This window comes from Clupea harengus, chromosome 10 (genome assembly GCF_900700415.2).
Source record: "Clupea harengus chromosome 10, Ch_v2.0.2, whole genome shotgun sequence".
NCBI lineage: Eukaryota > Metazoa > Chordata > Actinopteri > Clupeiformes > Clupeidae > Clupea > Clupea harengus.
Genome location: NC_045161.1, coordinates 26,582,879 through 26,605,096, shown reverse-complemented (window position 1 = coordinate 26,605,096; position 22,218 = coordinate 26,582,879). Strand labels below are relative to the sequence as shown.

General features: G+C 44.0%; 1 protein-coding gene across 1 annotated transcript in view; it reads right to left on the bottom strand.

The window, feature by feature from the left end:
* tprg1 (tumor protein p63 regulated 1) overlaps positions 1 to 21,920 on the bottom strand; it is a 29,184-nt gene extending 7,264 nt beyond the window's left edge. The window contains exons 1-4 of the mRNA XM_012821689.3: positions 21,720 to 21,920; positions 21,152 to 21,379; positions 20,286 to 20,377; positions 5,561 to 5,737 (exon numbers count right to left, since the gene is read on the bottom strand). Of these exons, the coding sequence (XP_012677143.1) occupies positions 5,561 to 5,737; positions 20,286 to 20,377; positions 21,152 to 21,373 (491 nt within the window). The 5' untranslated portion in view covers positions 21,374 to 21,379; positions 21,720 to 21,920. The remainder of the gene's footprint in view (positions 1 to 5,560; positions 5,738 to 20,285; positions 20,378 to 21,151; positions 21,380 to 21,719) is intronic.
* Positions 21,921 to 22,218: the final 298 nt, after the last annotated feature.

Here is a 22,218-nt window from a genome sequence, read left to right as displayed (position 1 = left end):
GGAGGGAGAGAAAGATCAGGTTGAACCTGTAGCACCATGAAAAAGCAGCAAAAACAATCCTTTAGATACACAGTCAGAAAACAACTGGATTCCACTGCTACCTATGCACAGCTGTGCATGCATATAAATTAAATCTACACCTGCATGCAAACACACAGGCATGCACGCGCACACACATACGCACACACACACACACATACACACACACACACCCGTACTTACACTCCCTCTCTTTCACACACACATATTCTTAGCTGCAGCAATGAGTGCATTCCTGCAGCGTCCGTCTGCACTCTGTGAAGCCGAGGCCTCGTGAGTCAACACACAAGACAAATATGAGGGGCCTGCCTCAGCTGTCATGGCCACCGGCCCACGCTGTGCCAGAGCCAACAAACAAATCCCCAATTGCTCAACATGGGACAAGAGACAGGAGACCGCCATCAGCCAGCAGCCAGCAGCCCGCAGCCGCACTCACAACAGGTCAACAGCACCTTCAGTCTCTGAAAGCATAAACTCGCTCCAGCCAGTGCAGCCTCTGTGGGCCTATGTCCTCTCCAGTTTTTATGGACCTACACCCCCCCTGGTCTCTATGGGCACCTCCAGTGCTCCAGCCTACTCATTCATTCTATCATTCGCGATAAAAAAAAAAAAAAGATTGAATGCATGATCGGATGAATGATTGACTTAATAAGCACGTTTATAAAACATTACACTTACATACACTCACAAGACATAGTAAACATACTTGACCTCACCTCACCACCACGTGTCATACTTATACCAGGATAATGCTACGTTTACCGCTTAACGACACAGGATATATGTAGAATCTCTAAGAGCGTGAGACGGTTAAATATATTTACTAGGCCCAGAGAAGCACTCTGCCTCACCCTGTTGCTGTGTTTGTTATGAAGAACATACTTCTGCGCTGAAGTGAAAACAGGATCAACATACCTCTGGCTTCTGGAAATGTTTATGTGCTTAGCTCTCGGTAGTTTAGACTTCCCCAAAAATACCGTGGAAAATAACTGTGAACAACATGGAGGCCAATCATAAGCCTGAGATTGGCAACATTACTACAAGATTAAAATCTTGGCGGCTGGGGATGTTTCAGTCACCGTAGTTCATTGGAGTGTGGATGACTGAGTATTAACGTGTGAAATGTCTCCATCTAGAGGTCTACATGAGGAACTACCGTGGAAGGTGTGGAAATTTCAATTTCAGTTCCTAACACTAAAATGTACACTTATAGTTATCTGAGGAACTACATTTTTACTCAGATCAGTGTTTATGCGTGGTCTGTGGATGTAGGCATCGACAGTTCCCACAAAGACAGATCAAAACTACTCAAACAACTGGATTCCAAATAGCAAAGCTACTCAAAGGCCTCTCAGAGGGTCGAGGAGTGTGTATTATTTTTTTGCTTTGGCTCACACCTTTCTTTGCACATCACTCGCTGTTTCTCTGCATGTATTGGAAAAGAGCAGTTCTCACAAAAGAACGGTAAGGCGTGTAAGTAATGCGTTGGGCTGCCAGTGTAATTACCTTGTCTAGACAGCTCGGAGGGAGAAGACGCTTCAGGCCACATCCAGGCCACAGAAACCCTTACTGCATTACTGCATCCCATGGCTATGAGGAAGAAGCCTGGAGACTGAACTAGGGGCAGGAGCATCACTGTAACCCCTCAAGCCCATCACCACTGCCACCACAAACACATCTCATCCCAACATCTATAAACACGTTATCACATTGGTCCAGTCCAGAGTAAACATTTGGCTGTTTTATGGATGGCACCCAGCCTGGATAGAGAGAGAGAGAGAGAGAGAGAGAGAGAGAGAGAGAGAGAGAGGGAGAGAGAAAGACGGAAAAAGAGAGAGGGAGACAGAGGGATGGAGGGAGAGAGAGAGGGAGGGAGGGAGAGAGAGAGGGATGGAGGGAGAGAGAGAGAGAGGCTAAGTGATGACTTGATTTCCATGACACGCACAGAGGACATGGAAGACAGCAAAGCGCCATGGTTCCTCACAACAACAGTATCACCCTCATTTCACCCTGCTCTCCCAAAACATCCCCTGAGAGACAAACCATCCCATCTCCATGGCTACCTCAAGAACACTGAAGGCAACTAATCAGCCACTCACTGATCCACACACACCACTCAGAGAGTCAGAGCATCGCCTCCCTTCTCCTCAAAATGTCTCCCTAGTCCACACTGGATTGGTCCAATGACTCGGCGTCTATGCATGTCTCCACTTCACCCTCCACTTGTCTTGTCCTTGAAGACAACTCGTCCCTTGAGTGGACCATTTCCAGCAGCTGTTACCCTACAGAAGTTCAGTCGGGGTTATGGGGAACAAGTGGGGCACTGCTGTAGTTTGGACAGTTTCGACACTTACAAAGGTCGCATTGCACAGGGCCTTCTCAGAGGGAGGCGCGCGCACACACACACACACACACACACACACACACACACACACACACACACACACACACACCAGCCACCCTGAATAATTCACCTTTACGTTTCAAAGGCATGGCACTTCTCCGAAAAATCGCCCCGCTCAAGTGAGTGTTTAAGTGTAAGAGTGCCGCTGAGGGGAGCTAAAAGTCTGGCTACAGTGTTTGAATACTGCATAACTACAGTACACGTGAAAACACACACACACACACACACACACATTTACACACACACACACACACACACACACACACACACACACACACACACACACACACACACAGAGACTCACACACACACACATGCACACATGCACACAAACAAGCATTCACACACACAGGCACACATTTACACAAACACAAACACACACACACACACACACACACACACACACACACACTGAACACCGCCGCTCCCTCGCTATGTTACTGCTGCCTCGGCACAGCCGTCATTTAATCGGAAGAAGCGGCTGCATAAAGGTGATGAAGAGCAGGGAGGGGAAATCGATGGGAATGGCCACTTAATCACAGACACTCTCCCTCCTCATCCTCGCTCCACTGGCCACAGGGAAGGCTTTGTGCAAACACTGGGCTGCGAGGAGACGCTTTAGAGATGAGAGATGAGAGCGGTCTGCCTTTCAACATTATGAGAAAGAGAAAAAAAAAAAGATATGCGCAGAATCAAACAGGAGGTTATATAACAACTCAACTCCACAGAAAAAAACACACGCACGCACGCAAGCATGCACACAACGGACTTCCACATCCAAGTCTGACATTCTGGATACATAACTAAATTTACTCAGTCAGCCAAGTGCAATAGATCTGCTCAGAGGGCTAAACACGAAACAGTCCTGTCGTTGAACACAGACCTCCTCTCTTTCAGACCCCATTAGATATCGTGCTTCCAGTCTGGGCTCCGATGGCTCTCAAAAGCTTTTCCTGGACGATTAAATAGAAGGATATGCACCCAAAAAACAGAGGAACGACAAGACAGTGAGACGACTCAGAGAGAAAGGGATACGCTACAAAAGAAGAGAACAAATAAACCCAATGAAAGAGAGGAAGAAAGAGAGAGGGAATTAAGAGAGAGAAGAAGAGGAAGTGCGGCTGCAGTTTGAGAGGGTGGCTGGCTCCTCGGGGAGCCCAGGGTGGTTTTCGGTGGCGATGTATTTATAATTGAATGTAATGTGGGGCGATAAAGGCCCGTTGACGCGCGCTGCCCTTTCCCGGCGCTTCACGGAGCATTACATTTTATTCATCAAATTAGTGTTACTTGGGCTGCTGTCCCCCGAGCCAGCTTTAAAAGGTTTGGATGAAAAGACTACATTAATTTCTGCCTCTAATCAGGAACGCCAAGCAGGAACGCCAAGGAGCATGGTGCTTGACGCCTCCCCCCCTGCTCCTCTTCTGTGCCCCACAAAAAGCTTTTTCGCTCCCGTCCCCTCGATCCCCAAACTTTCCATCCTCCCTCAAACACGTCGTCTGGCAGAGCCACCTCCCTTCCTCCCTCTCCTCGACGGCTTGCTGGTGCGGTCTCTTTATCCCTGTAAGCTTCGTCACCTCGGAGCGGCTCCGATACTTTCCAGGTAAATGATTCATGGTGCTTCTCCTCTGCCTTAAAAGCGGCACAGGCGGAGGCCTGTGGGATAGGAACAGGCAGAAAGACGGCACAGCTCAAAGCCAATCACAACTTTGGGAAGAAACCAACCAGGCATGAAACTCCGGCAAAGTGCCTCCAAATTAACTCCCACACCCTAAGAACCGCCGCAGTGAAAAACTCATGATATTTTTAGCTGATTCTACCTGTTCGGTTGGTGTTCTGTCACACTCTTGGGTTTGAATGAAGAGTGGAAACCTTTAAGTCGTTTTAGGGACATATTTAATACCTGAGGTGCGTTCAAATTAGCAAGGCAACAAAGGCAAAAGTCTGCGAACGTTTTCAAACTGTTTTTTTTGTTGGCTTTGTGTTCACTGCGAACGTATGCGAACACACACAAACGGTCTGAGGAGGAAGATCCTGGCAAACACACATGCATGCTGGACTGAGGGTTAGAGTTTCAATCGAACAACTTGGAATGTTTACACAAAAACATTCCAATTTAAACGTTCTAAGAGAATGCGTTCACCTCAAACGTTCACCTCTCTTTGTTGAATCTGGTCTGCCCTGGTTCAGGGCCTAATCTGGGCCGAACCCGCTCAGTGTCGATCGGGGTTCACACAGGCAACGGAGCGCCTCCGCGGTTCATACCAGAGTATTGCTGTCTCTGCTCCTGTGCACCCCTCAGATGTGCAGGCTAACAGTAATCACTGTCATTAACACTCAGCCTAAACATGACCTACAATACATAACGTACAGGAAAGTAAAGTAGGTAAGAAGAAATACCCTCCAGTGGTTTGGGTCAATACCAGCGGCAATACCAACTGACACAGACCTTAGGATTGAAGACAGCTGATCAAGACTATGGACTATGGACTTTTACTCCAACAGACACTGACACGGGACCAGATCTGAAACACCACCACTATGACGGTTCTACTTTAACTCCAACAGACACTGACACTGGACCAGATCTGAAACACCACTACTATGACGGTTCTACTTTAACTCCAACAGACACTGACACTGGACCAGATCTGAAACACCACTACTATGACGGTTCTACTTTAACTCCAACTGACACCGGACCAGATCCAAACAGGCTCAGGCATGGTTCCACCAGCTCCAGAACAAGCTGCCCTCTGGGTAGATTCTGAACAAACAAATCCCCAAGACGACATCAATCCCTCGAATCTAAGGGGACTGACATAGAAACAGAGTAGAGGACAGATATCATTGGCTCATTCCCAGTGAGGCTTACTTGAGGAGGGAATGCATACGGTACAAGTTCAATTCAATTCAATTCAATTCAATTCAATTTTATTTATATAGCGCCATAACAATACAATTGTCTCTAGGCGCTTTACAGAGCCCAGAGCCTGAACCCCCTTAGTGCAAGCACAATAGCAACAGGGACAAGAAAAAACTCCCTGTTCGTCAGGAAGGAACCTTAAGCAGAATCATTCTGGACTAGTGGACTGGTGGCTCATTCCCAGTGAGGCTTACTTGAGGAGGGAATGCTGTGGGAAGCTGAAGGCCCCGTGAACGATGCGGTCCACGTAGTTGAGGGGGACCCTCTGGATCTGCTCGCAGTGGAGCATGACGAAGTCGTACTTGCAGACGAGAAGCGTGTTCTCCGTCAGGACCACCAGCCGCTCTTTCTCGTTGTTCCAGTGGTCCACCCTGGAGACAAGGACAAGGCACAGAGTCAGCGTGTCTGTGTGTGTGTGTGTGTGTGTGTGTGTGTGTGTGTGTGTGTGTGTGTGTGTGTGTGTGTGTGTGTGTGTGTGTGTGTGTGTCTGCCGCCTGTGTGTGTGTGTGTGTTATACAGACTTTGGATTATTGGATTATTTGGATTAATCATTTGAAATAAACCCAATTTTATCTCTGCGCTAGCAGTCATGATCTTGAAGAAGAAGGCTGACTTGGCCTGGGCTACGCGGCTGATTGGTCAATGGGCAGCATTCTGACTGCTTGAGTGGTTGCTAAGACTGGTGCATTCGTGGAGCCTTGGTGGGTGCTGTGATTGGTCAGGTGGCATTCTGGTGTGCCTTGGCCGGGTTCTGTGATTGGTCAACGGGCATTCTCAGTGAGAAGCATTTTGCAGGTCTTATATGAGTTTATATGATAACAGTGTATCCCCTCAGCAGGCTGTCGTTAGCGCAGGCCGGCTCCCTGACCTCCTGCTGTGTGTTCCCCACTATAGCCCTCCACTAAAGGAACACGTCAACACACTCCACAGCCCCTGGCCTATATTCATATAAGCCTCTCTTCCTCTCTTTCTTCTGCCCATCCTCTCTGGTTGCAGGATTACAGACAGAGAGACAGAGAGAGAGAGAAAGAGAGAGGGAGAAATATTTCTAGAATGTCCACCCATTCAAAATGAAATGAGGGGAGCAAAAGATTAGCGCCTCGGAAAGAAAGGTAGTGGTGGTTGGGTGGTGGGAATGGGTGGAGACTGCAGAGAAGACAGCAAGCTTGGGATCAATTAGAAAACATTGCGTGTGTGAAGCACTGAAGGCGCTGAATGTGGTGTGATTTTCAGGAATCATCATGCAATAAACAGAATTTAATGAAGACAAAACATGGAACTCTCAGGCTACCAGAAGGCCCTTCATCCAGTTATTCTAGAAGGAGTACACAGAGGATCTTTCCCTATAAAAATCATCACAAAAAAAAGAAAAACAGCAATCTAACAATTTCATTAATAGTTCATGATGTTGAAACTAAAACTGTACATGTTACTGTACAAAGTAAACAGAAAAAAAAGATCCAGTTCTTCGAAATGTGCCAGGTCCTTTTTCTATAGGCTAACCTCCATGCTTAGCTCTGATGTGTACGTGGCGCTGCAGCTCGGGGAGCTCACAAAGGCACCGTCGATTGTGCACTGGTGAGTGGTGTATTTTGACAGTCTGGAGTGGTCTGGGCATGGAGAGTTATTTTGAGGTAAGACAAAAAGCATGCATAGTGCAGGGCTCTCAATTATGTACATACTGTAAAAGCTTCAAAATTTCAAGAATCGCCTTGGGCAAACTTCATGCAATATGCATGCTGGCATCTCGGGGTCCCAAATGTTATACCAACACACAGAAGAAGGAAAAAAAAAAGAGAGGGAGGGATGAGTTCACAAAATGTATTACGCGTGCATAAGCCAGCCTGAATATAAATGACCCCCTCGGAAATAAAAGCCACAACATACACAGTCCCTGGGCTTGTGTTTGGCAAGAGTAAAACAGAGTTGTCGAGCCTTTTAACCCCAATTGCTCGTAGCTTTGGATGGGCGCATGCATTAAGGACAGCTTTGGGGCAAAGCAGAGAGAGAGAGAGAGGGAGGGAGGGAGGGAGAGGGAGGGAGAGAGATAGAGAGGGGGGGGGGAGACTAAACAGGGAGAGATAATGTGACACAGCACTAGACTGTTTTCGGGAGGGGTGTAGAGAAGACGGGGGGGGGGGGGGATTCAAGCCTTCCTGCCCTCCTCTTCAAAGAGATCCTCCTGCAGCGCCTCTGCTGGGGCTGACAGCTCCGATTAATTTAAGTGGAGACAACCCCTGTCCAGACACGCTGGTGCACCCCCCCCCATTGCTCGTTACTGTAATAAGGGTGTGTGTGTTTGTGTTGGGGGGGGGGGGGATAGGGGAAGGTCAGTGGTGGATGCCCTTGTTTCATGGGCCATCAGACTGGGCAGAAGTGAGCATGCTCGCTGAGTGGCCACGTGGCGGCTTAGATAGCAGCGAAGGTTACATCGCTGTCTGGGGCCCTGCGGACGAGAACGGACGCTTGACTGAGCTGCAGTGGCAACATTACATGAGCTCCAATGGGATGGTGTGGAGTGTGTGTGTGTGTGTGTGTGTGTGTGTGTGTGTGTGTGTGTGTGTGTGAGTGTGTGTGTGTGTGTGTGTGTGAGTGTGTGTGTGTGTGTGTGTGTGTGTGAGTGTGTGTGTGTCTGAGTTTGTTAATGTTGACTGTGCAGAGTCACCAGAAACAAAGATGTAGAGAGAAGGAAAGCCAGAAGAACCAGACTGACTCCAACCAAAAAAGTGTTTGTGTGTGTGTGTGTTAATGCGTGTGTGTGTGTGTGTGTGTGTGTGTGTGTGTGTGTGTGTGTGTGTGTGTGTGTGTGTGTGTGTGTGCGTGCTCATTATTCTGCCCTATGTAAGAGGAAAACCACTGGAATTCTGAAGTGGTTTACAGTATGACAATATGGAGCTGAAGCGCAAGAAGAACCTGCTGGAAGTAACTAGTATTTCCCGTTTACCGCCCCTGTAAACACCTCCTCTTATGCAAAGTCATTTTACAGATAGGGATGCCTGTCTTTCTTCACGTTTCTCTGTAAAAATGTCATCTGCAAAGCAAAGAGCCTAGAAGACAGGGCGACAGTGGTACAGGGGGGGCGACAGTGGTACAGGAGGTAGAGAAGTCGGTTGCTATCAGAAGGTTGCTAGTTTGATTCCCTGTCGAAGCGTCCTTGAGCAAGACACTGAACCCCTAATTGCTCCTTATGTGCAGTGTGCCATCAGTGTAAATGTAAAATGTGTATACATCAGTGGCGGCTGGTGGTTTTTAAAGTGAGGGAGGAAGGACTGCGCACTTGGTTGCCATTGGCCTGCTTATTCTGTTGGTGGCATAAGCATGTGAGATACAAGTTGTTTCAGGGTGTTTTTGTGAACTACAGTACAAAATAGCAGGCAGGGATAAAATTGATACAAAGCCACCAGTGTGGCACCATTGTACTTTGAAAGCTGGTGGGCAGCATGTCTTTGGACTAGACAAGGCCAGAAGGAAAGGATGCAAAGCCAATTAGTCAAATCAGGCCTACTCTTGATTTGAAAAACTAAATACAAAATTCTGGGCCTATCATTGGGCCTATTTCCCCCTCAATTACTGAAGCTATTGGTTATTATTCGACTAATTTTATTTTCAGCTGCAATTGTTTTAAGAAAAATTAAGACACAAGACCAAAAGTGATGCCATTTAAAATGCATCATGCTCTGAATCATTCACTAACATCCTTTCCACAATATTAAACAACAAGTAACAAAGGCAACAAGTAAAAGAACATTATTTCGCAACTATTAACATGGGCTGTCAGCCTAACATTGTTTGTGGCAAATGTGGATGTTAATGGCTGTTTCAGAATGTTGGTCAATGTGCCTTGATCAGGGGTGGACTGACTTTAACTAAGTTTAATATTAAACAGAAATATATTTTTATGTTTAGGCTATGTGTCTGTCTTAGCAGATGTTTTAAGCCTATATAAAACAAATAGGCCTATGGAAAAAGTGCAAACCCTGAGTAAATTACCTTTGTTCTCTAAAATTGCAAAAACAAAAACTTCCTATAATTGCTGCTCAGATTATTACAGCTATCTCTCAAAGTAGCCTAATATGAGGCCAATGAGTATTTTGCATACCAGTTAGCATTAACGGCAGCGGTTTTACCATTGGGTTTAGTGACTTGGATTTTTGGAAGTGGTCACCATGTTGTTTTGATACTAACCTTCTCTCTGTAGCTAAATGTATGAAACGGTTTGTTCAATTAAACCTGTACAGTATCTTCGTTCTCCATTGCACATCTCTTTATTTGCAACCTTTCTACTACAATCTTTAAGGGTGAAGTTCTATCGATATCCTACCGCAGAATGGTCGAGGAGGGAAATTTCTTTCGCTATTAATGTCTAATCCCCTCCCACCCACGCCAAATCCGTTGTTTATTGGTTAAGCGATCTTGGCGCAGACTCAGACGATAGGGAGGTCTTTCTTCCCCTGGACAATGTAAGTGAATGAGCCCCACGAGCCACCAGTATCAGAGACCGTTACCATTGATCTCAATAGGGGCAAAAGGGAGGTCGGCTCTCCGTGCAATAATTTCTGGTTACGATAGGGGTGCTAATGTTATTTTAACTCAGGGAAACGAATTGTAATATGCATAGTATTAAATACTGATATCAAACTGCATTTTTAAAGGAGTTTAGTCAGTTCAATTAAAAAAATAAATTCTCAAAAAGTTTGGGGAGGTCCTTCCTCTGTTTCCTCAATGGAAGAGCCTCCTCTGGTATACATCCTTGTAAGTCGCTTTGGATAAAAGCGTCTGCTAAATGTAAATGTAAGGAGAGTCCTCGTTTTTTTCAACAGCAGCCAGGTCAGTGAAGTAGAGACGGATCACATAGAGCCACTGCAAGACTCATTCAGCACTGCCATTTGTTATTTGACAATCCTTCTATGGTGGACTAAAAGGGACGATAGCTGTGCATGCATACAGGCACCTGCGCCACTGGTTGCACTGCATAGGCAAAGACACAGTGGAGGGAAACTCAACTAGCGTACCTATGTCAGTTATCGGACAGTGTCAAACATCGGCCATTCTGTTAAACAATCAAAATACTGAGTTTAAAAATGGATTAACAATCTATAACTTCAGTTTAATAATGGATTCACATGACAACGCGAATGTTTGCCGATAACACACGCCGTCCGATAATTAACACCGTTACGATATGTGTCATAGCTTCAGCTATGTGTACCAACACTGGCTAAAACTACAGCATATAAGGCAGTCCGCATCACTTTGAAAATAAATAATAAATAAGGTCAACTCAACATTTCATGACCTCTGCAGTGTCTGTTAGAGAAACCAGTTTCTCAGTGTAGACAAAGAACACTGTGCTAGCAGCTGACTGCACAGGCGGTCTGGCCCAGACCATCCATGGGATTGGGCCACTATAGCATCTGACTGTACTACAGGTCTAATCTGGCTCCTGCCCACTGGATCGGGTCTTTAAATCATCTGACCCCAGTACAGGTCTGGGCCTGCTCTACTGTAGTGATCCATCTGGATCGGGTCTTTATATCATCTGACCCCAGTACAGGTCTGGGCCTGATCTAGTGATCCATCTGGATCGGGTCTTTATATCATCTGACCCCAGTACAGGTCTGGGCCTGCTCTAGCGATCCATCTGGATCGGGTCTTTATATCATCTGACCCCAGTACAGGTCTGGGCCTGCTCTAGCAATCCATCTGGATCGGGTCTTTATATCATCTGACCCCAGTACAGGTCTGGGCCTGATCTAGTGATCCATCTGGATCGGGTCTTTATATCATCTGACCCTGTTAAAGAAAGTATTAGTATATTTTATCATGAATGTCTTTTTGTTTTAAGGTTTCTTCCAAAATGCTGTGTGCCCTGCTTCTCCATGTAGATTGGACTTTGGAAGACAATTAGCAGAGTCAAGAATGTTAACCCAGAAACCTCACGTATATGTTTACATAAGATAAGAAGAAGAGAGCGGGTTGTGGAATGTCTTGTTACTGGGCAGAAGTAGAATTCAACTGAGCTGAAGGTATCCAAAGTGCATCCCAGCGTCTTGACTGTCATACTGTGTAAACATTGGTTAATAAAAGGACTTGTTTTCAGCACGGCACGTCAGACAGACTTAAGGTGTCTGTCTCCGTCAGGTCCTGTTCGAAAACCGTCCAGTTCACTTATATGCTTGGTAGTGTTTTTAATCTGCTAACTAACTGTTGAGGGTCTTATCCCTGACATTTATTGGTCCTTTCGAGCCGGAACCCAACAACACCGACCGCCTGGGAGCAGACTTCAGGAAGCCGAAGACAAGTGCACGTCCTGCCGAGAGAAACCATCGGCAGAAAGTCCCACTTAGTGAATTCTACGTGGGCCGGCGGAGAGGGCTCTGCATCCAGGGAGGCTGGTCTGACGGGGATCTGAAGCAAGGTTGAACACACAGCATGATATGAGTAAGTAGCATTAGCCTACTGAATTAGAACAGACTAAAAAAAGAGATTCGAGTTCTCTTAAAAGCGCTAGTTGTGAATGGATGTACATGTGTGAATGAGTGCGTGAATGGAGTAAGGAAATTAAGCAAAATTAAAACTTTGGAAAATATCTGAGAGTACAAACTCCAAGGGATGTCCGGATTGATTTATCAATCTAGAAGCTCGGCGTCCGGATATTTTTCATAGACTCAAGAGAAGTATTTTGCTTAATTCAAAAAAAAAACTCACCATAATTAATGAATATGAGTGTGACTAGAGCAAGTGATTAACAGTCTAAAAACAGATAGAAACTCTGTGGTACAAACACCAAGGGAAAGCCGGACATATTTTTGTCTAGAAGCTTGCTTTCCGGAGTCTATATCTGACCCATTTGAGGTATTCTGTTTTAATCCAAAAAAGCTCGAAAATGGGTAATGTGGCAACTAAACTGCGAGGTTGTTTTGGCGAAAAGACATACATAGAGAAAGAACACACTGATAACTATACAAAAAACGTAGAATACTGTAAAGAAAAACATAGTTTCAGTGGGAAACTAGTTGTAGAAGATTTTGAAAAATTATGTGAAGACATAAATAGAGTGGAGGTTAGAGAATTGCTGAACAGGAACTTTGTTGATTTACCTACATCTGCCCTTCCAGCTTTTAAGACGCAGGCAAAGACAAAGATTCGTGAGGAACAAAGGACAGCTGAAGTTTTTGTTCAAGTAGTACAGACGGTAATGGGAGATGGACAGAGAGGAAGGGGAAGAAGAGGTAAAAACAGAGGGCAAGGCAATGGGCGCAGACAAAACAGAGGAAAAAGTCAAAGTAGGGAAAGAGGTGATTATGCACCAAGACAGAGGGGAAATAAAGAAGGAAATAAAGAAGGAAAAAGTAAGGATAAGTGTTATTCTTGCGGAGAAAGAGGACACTGGGCTAGAGAATGTCCCAATAGCGAAAATTCAAGACTAGCCAGAATCCAGCAGTAATAAAAGTAAGAATGAGAAAGATTGAGAAAGTGAGAATGAGAAAGTCAATGGAAAGTGAAGAAGAAGATTAAAAGAAAGTGAGGTTAAGTGTTATTCTTGTAGAGAAAGAGGGGTAAAACTGCAGGCTTGATAAACTGTATAGAGATTTTACTGTGGCCACGTGAAGACTCTATACATTTTATCTGCTTTGTTCATTTGCACGCACTTTTTAGTCTTAAGTGCGTGAAGGGGGAGTTACTAGAAATTATGTAAGACATAAATAGAGTTGAGCATTTGTGAATGAGAAATTGGGATACTGGCATAGACAGACACTGCGCACGCGCGCAATCCATGTGTCTCATTGAAATAGCCACCAGTGACTGCGGCTGAAAATAAACACAACTGTAAGAAGCTGAATGCTAATACTTCCAGAAGGATTATAATCCTTTGTTTCAAACGGATAAGTGGCTCATTCAGAACTTACTCATTGTGTTTCATTAACCTTGTTTGTGAGTCAGAACGTGCTTGTTTCAATTGGTTGAATCCTACGGGCCCTCAAGAAGGCATGGGTGTGGTTTTTCCAACAACCCAAGATAACCGGTGGTTTGAATTAATTAATTAGGCACGTGACAAGCAACACAAGGCAATAATCAAAACAGAGGGAAGAGGTCTTATTGGATATAAAAGACCTTACATTGTACTAATTTGATTTAACAGCACAGGTGGGGAAGGGACATATTGGAATTGTGATCATCATTGTGTATCATCTAATTATCATTGTATCATTATATGATAATGATGGCGATACTGCTTAAATAAAATAATACAAGTGCAGATCGATTTGAGGATGAGGAATTTTGGTCTGATCAACTAAAAGATCTCTATCCAAATAATCGAATTGCATGAATAGCCGCAGGGGTAGAGGCCCGGAGTTAAGATTAGATTAGATTCAACTGTATAGTCATTGCACAGAGTACAAGTACTGAGACAACGAAATGCAGTGTAGCATCTATAATGAAGAATAAAGGAGTGGGATTTAGAATAATCACAGAGTGCTATAAATATATAGATATTATAGTAATGAATGGAAATAATTCCAGTGTTGCAGGAATTGTAGGAATTATATTTGCAAAAACCTATTGTATGTAAGCTACGAATTCATTAGTTTCATTAAGAGATTGTTTGGTGCTCCGAGGCGAGACTAAACGTAGATTTGAGGGGGAACCTAACGTTTTAAATTGATATTTAAAACTAAAATAAGCAAGTGACCAGTTGTTGGCATAGTTTACTTGAAGGTATTTTGTGTAACATCTGTGAAGAGAGAGCATTTAAAATTGCTGAGAGCATGACACGAAAAAGATCAGATTAAACTTTCTCTCGTTACCTTAGTAGTGCGCCGTCAGAGGGCATAACAAGAGAAAAGTGGAAATACGAGATTGTGATGTGTTGTGAGCTATTGTATGTGCCAAAGTACTGAGTGACTAACATAGCCCGGAATGATTGTAGATTGTTTTTAAAACGTAAGATCGCTAGCAGCTACTTCGACTTTTTTAAAACAAACCTGTGTGATTGACTGTTGGGACAAAACAGATAAGCACACGGGTGGGGGCTGTTAGGGGGAACAGAGGACTCAATCTCACACACGCACGTTCACACACACACACGCACGGTCGTAATTAGAAGGAGAGGAGGTGAAAAGAATAATAATCAGACTACACATATTAGTGTAATATTATTTAAATTCAGAAATACTTTTGGTAGATATGGAACCAACTACGCCGTTAAAGGAGATAGTTGAATTGTAGTCGTCAGAAGCAAACTATTTGATACTGCATAATTAAAAATTGACTGAGCGGACAAGCAATTTGATTCAAGCCCGTGGCTTAAACACAGGTCACGGGACCCCAAGTTATTAATGCAGATGGAGGGTATAATTGTTGGTAATATTGGCTAAATGCTGAGAGTTGAATAGTTGCAGCTGTGGAAAACAGAAGTTAGATATCTTGAACACACATTGTCGGGTAGCGGGCGCACAGTGAATATTGACTCCAGACATGGATTCATGACGTCTGTTTTGCTTCAAGTATGGGGAAGCAAAATGAGACCCATCGCATTTTATTCGACCCAACTCGACCCGGTAGCTCGTGCTACACCATCATGTGTACAAGCAGTGCTCGCGGATGCATCGGCCGTTCACGCGTCAGCAGAAATTGTGCTGGTTCATGAACTCGTCGTTAAAGTATCCCATGCAGTCTTAATGCTTTTATTACCTAGCATATAAAACAGACAAGCAGGCAGCTGGCCTGTATCTAACACAGGGAACAGAGGATGATGGTGTAGTTAACATACAACAACAAGCACCCAAAAGTGAAAAGGAAATTTGGATAAAACTGGGCGATTCTGAAAGATGAGGTATATGTAAGTCCAGATAGAAAACCCATCCTGTTGCGAGCTCGATACAAATGGGCAGCAATTTTTTGAGTCATGGGAATATCCATGCCTCAACAGGGGGGAGATAAAGACTAGTACATAAACACTGTACAACATATAACCTATTAAAAAAAAAATAAAAATTTTTGTCAGCAATGTGAAATATGCATTCGGCATAACTCACAGGGAAACCTCAGGCCAAAGAGGGGCGAGTTCCCCAAGCCTGATTATCCTTTCCAGGTAATACACATGGATTATATCCAATTTAGCAAAACCAAAGGGCTGGAATATTGTTTGGTTATAATTGATGTGTCTTCCAAATGGATAGAGGTATTTCCCAGCTCAACCCCAGATTTCCTCACAGTAGCAAAATCACTGTGCAAAAGAATAAGACCAACTTTTGGTGTGCCACAAATTACACTACAAACTAGGGAATGTAAAGAACCCAATACTGTTCGAGTTTTTTCTGTGTCTCCACAGGTACAAGGCCAGGTGAAGGTGGGAAACTGGGTGTTCATCAAAGTCATCAAAAGAAAGAACTGGTCTGACGACAGGTGGGAGGGACCATGCCAAGTGTACTTGCCACCCCAACAGCCGTCAAGATCGCTGAACGCTCCACCTGGATTCACCTGTCACCCTAGAACATTCAGAACATTCAGAACATTCAGAACATTACCAGGATCCACCACTAGCGTTGAGTAGCGTTTTGTGGCGCCGGCAGGGGGCTAAGTGTTTAAATCTTGGTCGTTTGAACGTCACCTAACTTCCAGGGAGCGCCCTGAGGGTTAGAGATGCTGCTCAACATAGTAGAGGTGTATCTGTGTTTTTTGTTTTTCTTGTTTATTTGTGTTTATTGTTTTTCTGTATACATCATATCACTCCGTTATAACAATGTCCAAGCTGCTGCTATTAGTGCCATGCAAGCAAACAGACGTATTTGGACTAATTGCTATGTATGTACCTTAATGCCAACATCCTACTTTCACCCTAGACTTAAATTAAGGCTACTCTCATTCCAAGCAATAATCTGTGTTGGAGAGAAGTGTGCCCCAGACAACTGGGGCTACAGTAAGCCATTTTATTATACAGACGATACCCAGGTGCAGGATCTGTGTAACAATACCCACCCACTAGCAGAACTAAAAAACATGCCACAACCGAGCTGTCACCTTAAGTGGCAGTCCATTCCATATTCCTAATGTGTTTTTCTATTAGAGGAACAACGAGAGTAGGCTCTCTGAGACGGAAACAGTGTAATGAAATTGTCATCGATACTGCTATACTGTCATCAAACACTGCTTCCTCAGCCAACGTCGTACCCTGTCCATAGGAACAGGTCCTTATGTTGAGGTTGGAATGCAGGGCATTGCCACTCTGACAAGGGTACCCCTAAGGTGAGAGAGGTATTGTGGTTGTGTGGTAGTATATGGTACAGTCATCTTCTTCCACACTGGGGTGGCGTAAGCGCCCCCGCCCAGGTCATGGACCATTTTTGTGTTGTTAGTGCAATCTCGCAGGCAGAGTATCTCGTAAGAAGAGATTTGCTGTTGAGAAGCATGACAGCTTGTGGGGGACTGATGTGCTGATGACTAAAAGATTTGGACCACCAGCTCCAAGGTTATTTTGTTTCTGTTTCAGGCCCTAGGAGTAGGAAAAGTCATGTTAAGAATGGCAACCCTTAACTATAGGTTAGAATTGTTTGTTAATGCCACCTTAGTCAGCATGGACGGCCTTAATGACGAGGTCTCGCAGATTCGGCTGATGGTGCTGAAAAATAGATTAGTGTTAGACTCACTGCTGCTAGTGGGGGAGTTTTGTGACTGATATCTGTTGTATTTGGATATTGGATTATATTCATAGTGTCTCTGTGACTGAAGCCTTACAGCAAATGAAGGTTGTTATGTGATGCTTTATTACAAGACAAAGTGGTTAATGTTCCGTGGTGAAATCTGGTTGTCTGGGTGACATTGGTACATGGTGGTAGATGGTGTTGAAAAGTCTGTTCTCTATTGTAGCAATTTGTATACTTTTTGTATTTTTATGATGTGTATTTCTACATGTTTCTAAGTTCTCATGTCTAGTTTTGTATGTACTTCTGTATGGAGTGTACTGTTGTCTGGAACCATCAAGATGATGATGTTTTAGTTTAATGATGTTTATACTAGTGTTATTTTCATGATAAACAGGAGGGAAATGTTAAAGAAAGTATTAGTATATTTTATCATGAATGTCTTTTTGTTTTAAGGTTTCTTCCAAAATGCTGTGTGCCCTGCTTCTCCATGTAGATTGGACTTTGGAAGACAATTAGCAGAGTCAAGAATGTTAACCCAGAAACCTCACGTATATGTTTACATAAGATAAGAAGAAGAGAGCGGGTTGTGGAATGTCTTGTTACTGGGCAGAAGTAGAATTCAACTGAGCTGAAGGTATCCAAAGTGCATCCCAGCGTCTTGACTGTCATACTGTGTAAACATTGGTTAATAAAAGGACTTGTTTTCAGCACGGCACGTCAGACAGACTTAAGGTGTCTGTCTCCGTCAGGTCCTGTTCGAAAACCGTCCAGTTCACTTATATGCTTGGTAGTGTTTTTAATCTGCTAACTAACTGTTGAGGGTCTTATCCCTGACAGACCCCAGTACAGGTCTGGGCCTGCTCTAGCGATCCATCTGGATCGGTCCCGGTGGCAGCTGCTAAGTGGGTTTGATCCGACCTCTCTTGTCATAAACCCCACTGCTGACTCCTCTTGCATGCCAAATTTCACCCCAGTCACAACAAATCTAGTCAGCGTTATTTCAAAACAAAAGCCCTGTGTTGTGCAGCTACTGAGGGAAACTCTGTTGTGTGCATAAGTGAGAGAGAGAGGGGTGGGGGGTGGGGGGGGGGTGGGGTTGATGGTATGTATTATTTATCATCACGTGGCAAAGGGCCTTTACAGCGTTTCCTGAAAGCTCGGGCCAGACGAATCGGAGGTGACAGGCGCGAGTGTGTTCCGCATGTCAAGCCCCATCCCTCGGCACACTCATTGTGTTCTCTGTTTATATCGCTTTAATTATTTTCCGCGCATTTACTTATTTACAGAACAGGCAGCGCGATAATGGATTCCAAGCGGCAGTGATTCGCAAACAGCAGGCTGAAATGGGGGGGCCCTTGTATGACACAGCTTCATTAAGGAGCATGATGTGAAAGATTGTCTGGTCCTGTGTGGCATATTTGCTCGGCCGGTCGCACGACTGCATCAGGGACATGCTGATTGATGCTCTGCCGTATGAGTGCACCAAGGCCGTGCCGGTTCCTGCTCCACCGTATGTAATTATACCGTGCCGGGCATGACACTTAACAGACTTATCCGCACAACGCATGCAACGCCAGAGTGCGCATAAGGTTAGTCATATGGATTGTAGAGAAGAGGCAGCCTTCACATGCATCACAGCAGATTCATGGTCAGGGAGCCAAAAGAGATAACATCGGAAATAGCTATTGATTGCATGAGGTATACAATAACAAGCCACAAATGCACAGTAAATTAGTACGTGCAGATTGAAGAGGAACTGCAGTATTCTAGTCCTTCCTCTCTTATGGTGTCAACAATGTGGCAAAAAACACACACACAAACACACAAGCACAACCACACACACACATACACATTCACACACACACACACACACACACACACACACACACACCCCCACACACACACACACACACACACACAAACACACAAACACACTCACACACACACAAACACACTTACACCCACACACACACTAGTCAGCAGGGTTAGGGACTAACTAGTTTCATATAACAGCGTTATAATTACGTAATTAAATTACAAAATGAATGTAATTACAGTTACTGAAACATTTAAAAAAAATTGATTAAATAAAATTAAACAGAATATAACATTCACTCTGTTGCTTTGCATCTTTTTGCCATCTAGACAGGCTACGTTCATTTGGCGGTATGCAAAATTTGAACGTTTGTTATTGTTCTTCTGTACTCCACGGATGCATTATGAATGTGAAAGAGTCTAAACACACGCACACACACACACAGCAGAGTCAATTCGAAGAAATCCCCAATCGAGAAAGTAAAGGACTCACACACTGTGGAGCTGGGGAAAGCACAGTCTTAAACACACTATTAAACTTTAACTGTATGCTGTAAGGGAAAGGGCCGCTGAGGTGTCCTGTTAGAAGAAAATACTGGACGAGTCGGAGGCAAAGAACTCCACAGAGATTCCTCAGCCAAGCCCAATATTTATCCTCCTCATGCCCCGGTTACCACACATGTATTTAGGCATGCATGTATAGCCCACAAAGGCAACATTTGGTTCTGTTTGAAAAAAGCCAACCTGCTTAGTTTGCAGTGTTGCTTTCTTTGATCACGGACAAGGATAACGTTGGATGGTTTGCTTGGTTACAGTTGATTCCATTGTTGTTAAGCCCAAATCCTTTGACTTGCTAGCTGTTTCTGATTCTATGCTTGCTAGCTTACCAGCTTGCTGTTATTTAACCACGGAATTCATCGTGTTTAGACCATAAGGCAAAATAAGACCATACGTTTCTTTTGTTCATTCATTAGTTCACCTGACTTCCTCTATTCAGCTTTTCAATAAACCGTTATTTACTATGGTTGTTATAGTTACCATTCAAATTTGGCAGAGCTTTAATATAGAACAGTGATTAAACTTTTGTACTTGATCTACTTCATAGGTGCCCCGTTATATACAGAAATAGAGACACATCGAGTGAGCTGTGGCCTGACACTGCCACAATAAGGATAGCATAGCAACAGAGCTATCTATCACCCAGAGCCTACTTGCCCAATGGGCTTTGTGCTGCTGCATCAGTGAGGGGGGAAACATCAGTGAAGAGAGAAGGTGAACCCAGGTCAACCACAGAACCACGGTTTGTTTGTTTGTCATCCAGGAAGTGTTACACAACATTCAGTGTATGACCAGATGCAACCAAATTGGCACAGTCAATATTATTCTGCTCTATCTAGCTTATGAGAGACTCACACACACACACACACACACACACACACACTTATGAGAGACTCACTCAGCCATGAGCCAAATGCTGTCGATGGGCCCGTCCTCCTCCTGATTGACCAGGGCTTTGATGTCATTCATGGCATGATCTATCGTACCAGGCTGGAAAGATAGACCATGGGAGGTTATGAGCAATTCAGTGGGTTCATTTCAAATTCAAATGAGCAAATCATCACATATTGCATTGTCATACAGTGTAATAAAATCTAAACATGCCATTAGTCCAACAAAACTTGCTATGGAATATTTAAAAAGAGACTTAAATGTATTCTCTGATATGATATAAACGTTTATCATAAGCTGAAGCATGATAGCAGACTGCCCAGCTGGGAACAGACTCAACCCTGTTCATGACTCATCAAGGCCTGGCACCTGGATGTTAGGTTTTCTTCTTCCTTAATCATGGAGTCATGTGAACATGCACGTACACCTAAGACCAAATGCTGTCTATAAGTGGACAGAAACACCCTTCCTTAGCCTGTTTAGAATAGGCAGCCTACCCACTCTCCATATACCAGGCACCTGCAGAGCAGGTCAAGATCCTTCACAGACTTAGCTAATTTTTAGGTTGCCTGCTGCAATTGGCTACTTTCCGATGACAGAAGCTATAACTAACTAAGTGACTACTGAATTCTGAGTAGGGATATTACCCCAAAATGGCCACTGTACAGTTTATAGGTTGGGTGTGTATTTGCTTGATAGGTGGCTGGTATTGACTGTGGGTGGAGAGGGCTCTCTTTATCAGTGTTGAAAAAAACTACCAAACCAGTGCTACACTACCGCATCCCATTAAAATACATGTTATGCAGTTCAGTTTCTGGTATATCTGGTAGTGAAATAAACTATCTAATGGTAAAAATAAATAACAGACAATACCCTTAAAACGAAGAACTTCTTGATCTTGAACTGATCCACAGCGTTAACCCATCGGTTTTCTTTCTCCTGCGGTTTAGGCATGGCAGGTGCACTGCCCTTCTCTGCCTGTGCAAGCTGACTGACTTCGTTCGTTTCTTGGGTCTTGGTATCTGTGTTAGAGGGCTTTGCATTCCCCCCATCCAGCTCCACAGCATTGAACGTTTCTTCGACTCCATCGGACATAGTGGCCTGCAGGTTTAATGACCATTATAAACTATTCGCAACCGGTGGGCAGACTACATCAACAGACAATTTTGTTGAGACAAGAGTATATAAAGCCAGTATCCTGTACACACATTTGAACTGTAGACACAAGCTTGTGTTTCCCCACATTGTCTCACGTGTATCCTTATCACAGTAGCCTATGAGAAAGAACATCTTCATTGACAAACAATAAACAACCGCTCATTTCCGTCTTTACCGTGAACGAAACTGAACTCCTTAATTTCGATTCTCTTTGACATTAATCAGCAGCCTATTTCATGTAATTTGAATTCAGAGACAGAACGATGAAAAAGGCAAGACTCACCAAGGAAAATATCAAAACTAAATGTGGAGTAACTTGAACAGATCTGCGGAGAACAGCTTGTGGCAGGTGCAAAAAGTAGCTTGTTGTCGAATGTACTTCCGTGCCTGTTCAAAGAAAGCCACACATTTTCCTTTGACAGCTGCTCTTGGATCAGCCAATGTACCTCTGTCCTGTCTGTATCAAACACGGAAACTGTTTCACGGTCAACCATTTAAAACTCACCATACAGTCTATGCTAGTAGAATGGAGATATGTGTACATAGGGCCAATTCAAGAGAGAGAAAACGATATATTAATAATAGGAAAGCTAACGACTTTTAGGTCAGAAATTAGGTACTGAACTTTTTCCGACAGCATTATCAAACAAATTCCAATCTTAGACCGGGAATTAGAGCAGCGTGGAGCATCAAAGCTTGACATTTATATTTAGTGTAGGAGATTTTCTTGCCTTTTCACCATTTCTCATTTCCTAATCTCTTCAGAAATGCTTTTAGGGTAT